Below are 11,886 nucleotides of genomic sequence, written 5' to 3' on the forward strand. Positions count from 1 at the left end.
TCTGCCTATCATTTTATTCTTCTGTCTATCTCTATCATTCTATCTATTGTTTTATCTGTCGATCTATCGTTCTTTTGTTCTATCTACGGTGTTTTATCTATCTATAATTCATTCTGCCTCTCATTCTGTTATGTCTGTCTGTTGTTTTATTAATCGTTCTATCTGTCAGTCTGTCTTCCGTTCTATCTGTTTGTCTATCATTGAATTGTTCATTCTATCATTCTGTTAAGCTGCTTTTCTATCTATCCTTCTATCATTCCATTGTTCTATCTATCATTCTATCTGTTTGTCTATCTATGTATCGTTCTCTCTATCATTCTATTGTTCTATCGATCTATGGCTCTATGTGTTCATTTTTTAAATCTTTTTGTCGTTCTGTGTATTCTTATAAATCTTGTTATTGGACAGAAAAAGCTTTTTATAATTTGTGTCTACCTTTCTGATTCCCGTTTTATCATCTGATTGTCATACTTACATGTCCATCTATCAGTCTGTCTGTTTTCTCCTCGATCTACTGCAGTGGTCTTAAAGCGTTTGTTCTCTGCACATGTAATCCGATTTTAATGACAATGAGAGAGAGGAGGAGGACCCCTGCTGCCGTTATGTAATGTTGTTCAGCATGCACCTCTGTCTGCCAGCAACTTTGTCACCTTCTGATGCATCCATAACTCTTTGTCACTCTCGCTTTCTTTCTTTTTCTCCTTTTTTTGGTTTCTTTTATTATGGCTGCATGTGATAGCCCTTCTGTCCTTTAACAATACAGTTAATTAGGCAGCAGCTGCCTTCCTTAATAGGACATACTTTACATACACACAAACATGTGTAGGGGGCAGTGTGTGGGCATGGCATGCTTTCATCTGCATGTGAATGTGTCTGTGTGTTCATACGCAGAGCTTTGTCTGTCGTGAGTGGATCAGGCATGAAATGATCTGTTCCTAAGCAACAGTCGCATCTGTAGAGTTTTGGTTCCTCTGCCCCATTTCATACCACTGCAACCTCTGCGACGCGTTCGTACCGTTGCCAGATCTATCCGCTCTAAGAGTTAAAAACATTATTACGTTTTATTGAAGTCTAAGACAGTGATCGTTACTTAATAAACTGAAATGTCGCTTTTCTTGTTCGACAGATGGCTGACTTTACTGGTTTAGCGGTAGACTTGAGCTGAAGTTTTTGTTAGCTTTAGTTTTAGCTCAAGTGACACATCACAGCTGCAAAAAGATTTAGGCTTCATGAAGCAGATGTCATGTAGGAATGTGTTGGTACAAATGCTTTGCGACTTTGCAATTCCAACTTCTTAACTTGCAAATGCAAACTTCTAAGACGGACTTGAACATAGCAAAACACAAGGGTCTGTATGTGTTACCCAAGGGATTCGCATAAGTTTGTATATATCGCTAAGAAAAGTATAATTCAACAGTATGATGATAGTTCATTTATTTAATACAATATCCAACCAATGTTTTTATATAGGTTTTAGCTGTAACTTTTTTTTAAAGCACTGTCTGCTTCACGGATGTCTCTTTGACCTCCCTCAGGTAATGGATCCACCCTGCTGTGTGAAATGTGTTTAGTGTTTGTGGTTGAATTAAAATGCTGGATATTCATGACAGTCAGCTCAAATAGACGCTGCTGACTCTGCTGAGATATCAAAGGTCATTGTCTTGACTTCGGTCTAATTTTCAGTCCTAAAAGAAAGAAATGGATTTGAATAGAACCAGAGAGGAATCTTAAAAATTTGAAACAGCTAGACTAACTCCCAACCACTGTGTGGTTCATACAGACTGCTGGTGCCAAATTAAAAACTGAACCCTCTTTGTACTCAACAGGGATGGCGTTTGTTTTTTGGTTAGAGATCCTAAAATGGATGATTCTTAACAATTAAAACAATATATATGTATATATGTGTGTGTGTGTGTGTGTATATGTGTATATATATATACATACACACACGCATAGTTCTGCTTAGAAGTTTACATATCCTTGGAGAAGAGGGTTTTTTAAAAATACAGTACCCAAAAAAATACATACAGTATTTTGATGTTTCCCAGAAGACAAAATACCATTATTATAAAAAATTCAAAAGTTTACACCCCCCTCAATACAATGTGTTTTTATTCTTGTGCGTCAGTGAGTTTTTACAGGCCCACAAGTGTCCTCAGTGTAACTATATATTTCAGAAATATATATTCACTCTTAAAAGGGTTCAAAGATACTAGAAAACCAAAAAGTTTGAAGGGCAGGGAAGATTTTTCTAAAGAATTGTGGTCTCAGGACAAACAAGGAACTTAGGAACCAAATAAAGACCACATTGCAGTACTGTTTCATTTACAGTATGTATATAATAAACTCAACTTTTTGAGTAAGTAAAGTTTTTTTATTTTGAGGTTCTGCTAAAAGGTCTTAATGGGTCTGATTTTTCTGTCTTTTGCTAATTCAGCAAGAAAGATTTTCACCATTTTTGCTGAGGATTTGGGGTTTAGACCACAAACATGTCTTCTAATAAAGTGTTGGAGGGAAACTTTATAGAGTTTGGGCTTTATCTCTTGTGGGTGTACGGTGTTGAAGTGTGTGGGGTGTTAGACAGTGTTCTTGTGCTAGATTTGATGTCTGTTGAGTTCAGAATAAAAAGTAGCTCTGTAGAGTTGCTTTCCTGTGGGAGTTCAGAGGCTGCCAGAGTCCTCTGCCCTTTTCAAAAAGACAAGCAGAGGCACAGAAAAAAAACACCCTCCTTCCCCCCTCTCACCCACACGCAGGTATCTTGTCTTATACCCTGTCTCCATTGACATTGTAGGCTTTGAAATCCAACAGATGGACAGAGGTGCGCTTTTTCATTTTCGAATCCTCCGCAGTTCTTCTGCATACCTGAAACAGGATAATAAACATTAGAAGCTTCTCTGGTCTTTTAGGACATGTCGGAGTAAGTTTGAGCTGTCGATTGCTCTATCACGTCGTCCTCTGCTCACCTTTAGCTCTGGGTTTGCTTTGTTGTTTTGATATTTGTGAAGCAGGAAGGCATTTGGCAGCTCTGACCCCACGCTGGCTCCGTGTAGGGTGCAAACACGCCCACTAATTAGGGAATTACAAGAGGAATCACTTTTTTACTAATGATCACAAATGAAAGGCTATAGGTAGCGCGGTTAAGAGTGCCCTCTCTCTGTTTCAGTTTAGTGGGGTTTATTTGCATACCAATAACTGTACACGTGTGTTGCCAAAATTATGTAAAATGGCAATAGGAGTAAATAAAGTCTCTATCTAACTAAAGCAAATCCTTTTGCATGGAAGAATGCCAGAGACTGACTTAAGATCAAGATTAAAGATATCAAGGAAAATGTTGTTCTGTCCTCCCATCTGTAGGCCCTCAGCTGAAATAATTGACAATTAACTAAAACTGTAAACTTTGCAGTAAATTAGAGAGAAAGCACACTAAAACTGTAAATAGGACAGAAGTGTTGATATTTTAGCTCTACAATGGTCAATTTTAAACAAGCAAATTGTTTGAATGTTTAAATTTGACAGTGGAAAGTTGCATTGGTTTTATTGCAATAAAATTCTGAAATTTATTGTGAACTGTGTGCGTTTCTTAACTTAAAACTGTACAATTAATAAACCTTAGTAAAAATTTTGTTTGAAAACTGAAAATTTAAATTTTACAGCAAAATTGCTAATGCCCTTGAAAGCCTAAAATGTAATTTTTGTACTGTAAACAGGCATAGATGTCTGTGAAATCTGAAATATTGCAGTATGCATGTGACAAAGGGCAAAGTTGAGGATTTAGCACTAAAATAGACAAAAGGGTAAATGTCTGAACATATTATTTGACAAATGTCGAAATTTGAGGCTTTAACATATTGAACTGTAAACTTTACTGTAAAAAAAAAGTTGATTATAGAAAAGTTTAAACATTAAAACAGTAATTATGTAGCTGCTCTCAAAAAGAAATCTTTACAAATTGGCTCTATTTGGCACTAATATAGGCTTATGGGCTGTGTGGAGGGGTCACTTAACTTTTTTTGCAAGGTTACAAAGTCAAGGCAAAATGGATTGTTTCAGAACTCTTTTCAAGGTCAGCTGAAACTGCACAAATAGCCCTCAGAATCTCTTTCTGTTTTTATTGTCTCTTATTATTTCACCTTCAGCCGTCTTATTTGTATCATACAGACTAAAAGAAAAAGAATGAGAAAACACTTTGTGTGTGGTTTATGAATTCTGAGCCAGGAGGAGGAATTAGGGGTAAGATTAAGTTGTTCGTTAGGGATCTCGTGTGTGTGTGTGTGTGTGTGTGTGTGTGTGTAAAGCATTACATCATATCTGGTCAAGATAGATGCTGTACTGAGTGACACACATATAGTGCAAATCTGAGTGCAAATCTGCACTTGAAATAGTATTTGTGTGCTTATGTTATAGAAAATGTCTCCTGTTACAGTTCTGACATGACATGTCACTTTCAAAAATAACTATAATTATTATATTCAGAAACTGGTAACATACCATTGTAGCTGTGAATGATCACACTGAAAGGATTTCTCTCTCTCTCCTCTATGTATAATTGTATTATATTTGTATAATACTTATTTACTTATTTATACTACTATTTGTTTTCATGTATTATCTTAAAAAAAAAGTTATTTGTCATTTACCTGTAAACGCTTCAGGTAAAATAAGCCTCTTTTAGTTGCACAGGGACCAATCTGATTCAACCAATCAACTGGAATAGTGGTTTGGCCACCAAAGAGGGTGCGTTCTGTTACATAAGCAGCAGCGCAGTTGTCAAAGCAGAGAGGATTCTGGGAGAGCCCCTCCGGCAGGACACAGTCTCTCACTAACAACAAAGCACTTACTTTGAGCAAGGGCTTGTGGGAAATACATACATTTCGGCTAGAGTACACAAGTAGAGAGGAAATATGTAACTTTATCTTCACATATTGAAATGACAAAGATGGCATGAATATTCATGCAGACTTCCTCACAGTAAGGTCCCAATGAAGTTAAAGAGGTCTGAAGTGTCCTCCACACCTCCTTTTCATCCTTCCATCCCTCTTTCTTTCTCTCTCTGTGTACAGATTGTGGTGAGTAAGCTCTTTAATCTCTCCGTCCTGCTCTCATTCTCTCCTGCCGTGAGTCGACTGCTAACATCCCCTTCAGCTAAACCGTGTGTGTGTGTGTGTGTGTGTGTGTGTTCGGAAAAGCTTCTTGAGTCTCATCAGGAATTCACCTAGAGTTATCTCTGCACCAAACACACACACACACACACATATACTTTCTCTCAACACTCAAAAAAATGATTCATATCACTTTACACAACAGGGGACATCCTCTCTCTTACACACACACACACACTATGTGGTGATCCCCACTCAAGTGAAAGCGATATTAACACGCACTTGAGAATACATGTGTTCTTGTGAAAACTAGTATGTGAGAAGTTGTGATGAGTAAGTGAGTGAGTGTTTGTATGTGTGTGTGTGTGTGAGAGCGAGCACAGACTGTAGCCTGGCGGGAGGGTGATTGGAAATGTCGCCTTGGCTGCTACACTTCTTTGTTCCCTTTTTCTTTGGGAGAGTTTAAGCATCGCTATGATCTAACTCACTTTATTTTGGGTCATTTTTGGGTTACCTTGATAACGTGGCACTGAAAATAATGCGCAGAGCTGTTGTTGTTGTTGAACTTTTTCAAATAGCTTTTTCTATTTTTTTTCCCTTATGCCATATGTATATTGACATACATCTCATTCACGTGTCTGAGGTTGGTAAGAAAGAGTTATCTTATCTATTACTCACCAAGGCTGCATTTATTTGATCAAAAATACAGTAAAGATTGTAAAAATTGTGCTGCTTATTTATCCATTTATAAATGAATGAATGATACATTTGTTTTCATGATTATATGACTTACTGAAATCGATTTATCCCTTATTTGAAATAGATTTGAAAATTATTTAAATCTTTTGTAAATGCCTTTACTGTAACGTTTTAATAAATTTATAAATTTAATGTATCCTTTCTAAGCAAAACTATAAAAATTTCCATTTAGTCACTTAACCCATTTACTTCTTTGTGTTATTTTATGTATACCTTTTTGTAATATAGGCCTATATACTGAAGTGTTTTCATGTTCGTGTTTTTATATGAATGCATAGAAAGTGAAATTGTACTTAGTTTGTGAACTTTGGCTTTGACCTCTGACCTCTGTCTCAACGATTTGAAACATTTCACACAGAGACTAATATCCTGACGGTCAATTTCACACACGCAGTTCCATCGATTACGCTTCGTTGTTTGACAAATACCAGTCATGCATTGATGTCCTTGTAACAATAAAAGTTACATCTGAGTTCATTAGCGAGGAGTTTTAGTTTGGTTGAATGGTTCATTGGAGAATATTTCTGATAGTGTGTGACAGATGATGTCAGAGCCTCTGTATGTGTGACAGAGATAAACAGACACATCGTAGTGGAAAGGACATGTTTAGAGCTGCATGCACATGTGCTCACCGCTTCTCTCATCCTACATGTTTGCACTCTCGTGACCTAATTACAGCACTGCTGATGATGGTTATTTTTTCTCTCTCAGTTCTTGTGTATCTGCTATTCCCAGCATGCTTTGGGAGGCTGGTAAACAAAGCCCTGTGGGAGACGGTCTGCTGCGCATCACCGAGGCAACAGAGCCGCTCCCTCCGTGAAGCTGACATTTCCGGGAACTATACGAGAGTGTGTGTGTATCGTTTATGAATTTAACATCAAGGAGAATGTTAATACTATAGAGAGAACACGTGGAGGTTTTTCAAGAAAAAGCATGTTCCGAGCGCCGGTGTCAGAAGCAGTTACCAATTCGGAGAAAAGTGATTATCATTTCGTGTACATGAAGTTTTCCTATCGTGTGTTTGTGTGTGTGTGTGTGTGTGTATGCGGGTTGTTGTTTTTTTATGAAAACGTGGCAAACATTAAAAAATATGACAGTACAGAGAAATGAAAAAAACTACAATAATACAAATACAAAAAAGGAATATACAAACCCCAAAAGAAATATATGAATAAACATAGAAAGTGTGGTGCAGATATACAGCCTTTCCATTTATAAATAAAAATAAAACTGTTACGACAATAAAACATAGTGAGATAAAAGGCTACTAATTCTAGTACTATGTATTATTACTACTGATGATATACAGTTGTAGCATATATGAAAAATAGTAATAATAATATACAGTTGTACTGTTAATATAGTATAGACAAATTTCTCAAGGCACATCCATGAACATAATGTGGATTTAAAAGTTAGGTGCTTTTTGATTGGCTGTCTGTTTTTATCATTAATCAGATAGACATCCAGTGATTTTGATGTAATGTTTATAGTCGAATTTGGCTCTCTTTGAGTTAAAGCAGTAGAACTGCAAGTTTAACTAAGATTGCAAATAGAATCAGCCAATCAGGCACCGCTATTATCAGTAATCTCAAAATAATGGACAAAAACATATCCTGCCCACAAATATATCTTTGTGTGACTAGTTTATTTTGAGTGGCTTGTAGTCATGTCTTAATTTTGCTGGTGTTGCGTAATACTTTTGAAGTTTCATGCTCCGCTCGGTATGACATCATTGTGCTAAATCATTTACACTATCTCTGCAGCACTGGAGCATTATGGGAAACATAGATGAGCCACTTTCATCTCCTCAATGATTAAAAACTTCCACCGAAGTCACTCACATTACTGGTGTTTATTTGCCTGAGATCTGCTACATGTTCCAATTTTAACATTTGCTTTAGGAGGAAAAAAAATCGAAAGAGAGATGGTTTCGTGAAATTGCACCCTGACTGGTGAAGAGTTCATACGGTGAATCCTAGAGGTTGCGTTCTGTTCCAGAGACATCTGCGAATGTCACGTTCTGCTCGAGTCTCCGGGTCTTGTGATGTTTGTCCGACGCGTCTCGTGACTGTCTGAGACGCTGGAATAGTTTTTTCAGTCTCCCTATGCGTAGGAGGAGAGTGGGAGAGAGCAGGGAATGAAGGAATGCTATGTGTGATATGCTAGACTAACTTTAGCCTTCTGTCCTGTTAGTTAGTGTCTCCGCTCTGGAAATTCCCAGGTCCTCGTTGCCACAACGAAAGCTGTGAGGCAGGGGATCCAGGCCGAGGCAGCGGTAGTAAAGGTCAGAGGTCATGTGCAGCTGGTGATGTCATGGGGAGAGCGGAACACACTCTCCCGTTTTCTCTGTCTTTCTCTCTCATCAATTTTTTGTTCCTTCTACGCTTAATGACCTTTGACCTCGAGGCAGTGTATAAATTGTTAATAAACAGCACAAAAATGTATGTCTCATATTCAAACTTTTGCACAACATTTACAGAGATATTGACTATTTATGGCAGCAAACAACATTTGTAGAAAACTTCCAAAAACAGTCACAAATTAAAATAATAATAATTATGTCCAAACAAACACATTGCAACTTTAAACTGGTGCAGAAATGATAAATAAAAAATAAAAAAATCAAGAAATTATTTTAACTCTAGTTTTTACCAAAATACCATACTTAGACCATAATTGTTACTACTATAAAACCAAAATAAGTCAATAATTAGTGTTTTGTTATTGTTAACTAAACTATTTAAAATCATTTCGATAAATATTATTGGTAAAATTAAATAATCTAAAATTAAAGTTAAAAATATTAGTTTTATTAATATTAATTATTTTAAAGTTGAAAATTAAAACATTTAAAGGTCCATTTGGACTGTCCTTTTAGTATATGTTGGATTGTGTAATTTATTTTTGGATGGCAAATCATCAGTCGTATTGTAGTAACAATAATTATCATAACAGTGTTTTATCAGAAATGAAGTTTTTTTGGGGGGTTGGGGTTATGGAATTTGTTAGTGATTTGGTAAAAAACACTTTTTTTTGTTTGTTGGCAGAAACTGGCACACTTGCACAGAGTGGTTTTGTAATGAGATCTGGAAAAAGAGTGGCAGCATGAGCGAGATAAATGCTCTATAAAGAGCTATAAATAGAGTTTGAGACGCTCTGGTTTAAACGTACTGTTAGGTGCCTCTAGGGAAACGCCTGTCGTACTGAGACTACGGCATGCAAGCTTTTAGATAACACTGAGAGAGGAGCAACGTTCCTGTCAAAAATGACTTCATGACTTTATCTTTACATGCAGTGTTAAGTGAGAAGAGAGATGTGTTGACTACAGACTGAGGTGAAGAACAAAAAAAAAAAAAAAGAAAAAAAATGCTATTGATTAAACACCCTCTGTAAGATTGCTCGTTAAGCACTCTTTAATTAGACTAACGAAGGAGGCGATAATTAAAGTTGCTCTCGCCTCAGGAGCTGAGATGCCCAACCCCTCTGCCACAACAGGAAGTCACAACATGTGACTTCCTGTCACTCACACCTCTGGTTAGATTGGTGATTTTGAATCACCTGATGACTTTTTATCCAAAAAGTCATCAGGTTGCACATTTTAATATTAGAGCAATTTGGTTTTGTTAACGTTCAAGACTTTCATGCTGCTTAATGATATTTGGCCTTATGCTAAGCTAACTTAGCATCATCATTCACACGTTAGTGCTTTTAATCCTGTGTGGGGTTTTTTGCTCAGTGTTTGTTAGTTGTTTAATGCTCTCGTCTCAGAGAGATCTCATTAGCTGTTTTTCAGTGTCTTTTAAACACCTTTCTAAACGTCTTTGTGTTCTATTAATGTTCAGAGTGACAGCAGCATAGTTGTATGATTAGTGACTGATTATTTATCAGTAAAAACTTTTTTTTTTTTTTTGCCAGACTCTCTGTTTGTCTCTCTCAGGTTGTGGTAACAGTGCTCTGAGCTATGATATGTACCAGGCTGGCTTCACCTCCATCACTAATGTGGATTACTCCAGTGTTTGTGTGGAGAGCATGGCGGAGAGACACAAGAACTGCGCTCAGCTCAGCTGGCTGTGCATGGACGCCCGGCGACTGGCCTTCCCTGACGGTGCATTTGATGTGGTTTTGGAAAAGGGAACTCTGGATGCCATGCTGGTGGAGGAGAGCGACCCCTGGAAGGTCTCCGAGAACGCGGCCCGACTGCTGCACCAGGTTCTCTTGGAGGTGAGAGACAACATTGAATATTTCGACTTTAAATGCATAGTTCATCCAAAAATGTGAATTCTGTCATTAATTCCTCAACCTGATGTCATTCCAAACCCATAAGACCTACGTGAAAATTTCTGTTACATTGCTACCCATGGAGAATCAGAAAACTCTCACATTAATTCAAAAATGTCTTTGTTTGTTTTCTGAAGATGAACAAAAATCTTATGGGTTTGGAACAACATGAGGATGAGTGATTGACCGAATTTTTATTTTTAGGTGAACGGTCCTTTTAAGAGTTGACTTTTAGCCGCCTGAATTCTGGAGGTTTCTAGAGAATTAAAAGTGAAGAGGTGAATTACTTCATTTCTATAGCTGCACTAAACAAAATTGTTCAGCCCCTAAATTACACCACTGGTTGAGTTCATGTGGCTATTAAACAAAAATGCTTTACTTTTAACTTTTATTTTTAACTTTCAGGCTTAAGTTTAAGCTTATGTCTAACATCCTCTCGACTGAACCAATATTCTAGTTCTTGTCATGGATTTTCTTTACTTGACTTCCCTCAGACATCTCAGGGAATATTTTTGAATATTTCCTCTTCTTTTTGAATGTAATTTATTTATCCTTTAAGTTTGTTCTTACAACACTTGAGTCCAAAGGCAGTAAAAGTAAAATACACTATTAATTAATTAGTTAAATCTCAACTGTGATTCATTTTATTAAAGAAAATCAGGTATAGCAGAACGTCATGTAGAAACAGTCAAAAAACTGTGCTGATTAATATTTTTTGTAGAAACCATTATACATATAATATGTTTAAAAAATATAAAGTTGTAATATAAATATTAATAAATAAAGAAAGCATTTAATTGCTAAATAATTTGGTTACACTTTGAGAATGAATGTCCTTTTTACAGTGTAATAATAAATTTAAGTACTGAGTAATATTAGTTAACTACTTGAACTTACTATATGGTTATGGTTAGGGTTAAGTGCATGTAATTGTGCAAGTGGAAATTTTTATTACAATTTTTTATTAATATAGTCTGTCACTGTCACTTTTGATCAGTTGAATATGTCTGTACAGAAAGAAAATATATTGATAATACAAGGGCCTGAACTTTGTGTCTGTACTTGTTTTAAAAACCTGATTTAATGTGGAATTGACTAGGTATTGCAGTTGAACCCCTTTCATTTGCCAGCTGCCATGATTGAAATTAAATACACAGTGTTTTCCAATAACTGGCAACCCGGATTTCCGAAACACGATTGGGTAAACTGACAGTGGGCGGGCTCCACAAATCAAAAGAGAAGACGACGTTCTGTGCAGGAACGCATATTTTCAAAGGAGGATAATTGACCGTAGCATTGTTTTTCAGATAAACAAGTATGTTAACTTAGCATGTTTCTTAGCATGCATCTGCAAACAAAGTATTTTTATGCTTTAGTAGAGTCAAAATTCTACACACGGCACCTTTAAGAAAACTATTTAGCATTTTGTGTGCTTTGCCGTTTTATAGAAACATAATCTGGCCAAACGTTTTTAGAGATTTCTGTATTTTTTTTAGTAGATTTCTATATTTAAATACTCTCATTTATGTAGCTTTGAAAATAGCCATCCAGAAATGTTAACGAAATGGCAAAGAAAGTCGTGACATTGAGCAGGACGTTGACGATTCTAAGCAGTATGTTTGGCAGCTCATCAGGAGTTAGGCGAAGCTTTTCATGAATGTCGTATGAGTCAGTTTTTACCTCTTGGGTGGAGATTAATTCTAAATTTGAAGATCTTCCACATCTGTCACATCTCTTAATGAAGACT

General features: G+C 36.5%; 1 protein-coding gene across 2 annotated transcripts in view; it reads left to right on the top strand.

The window, feature by feature from the left end:
• Positions 1-11,886, top strand: part of ece2a (endothelin converting enzyme 2a) — a 61,728-nt gene that overhangs the window by 11,500 nt on the left and 38,342 nt on the right. For both annotated transcript variants that reach the window (XM_043217409.1, XM_043217417.1), the window contains exon 3: positions 9,799-10,082. In XM_043217409.1, the coding sequence (XP_043073344.1) occupies positions 9,799-10,082 (284 nt within the window). The remainder of the gene's footprint in view (positions 1-9,798; positions 10,083-11,886) is intronic.

Source organism: Puntigrus tetrazona, chromosome 2, assembly GCF_018831695.1.
Source record: "Puntigrus tetrazona isolate hp1 chromosome 2, ASM1883169v1, whole genome shotgun sequence".
NCBI lineage: Eukaryota > Metazoa > Chordata > Actinopteri > Cypriniformes > Cyprinidae > Puntigrus > Puntigrus tetrazona.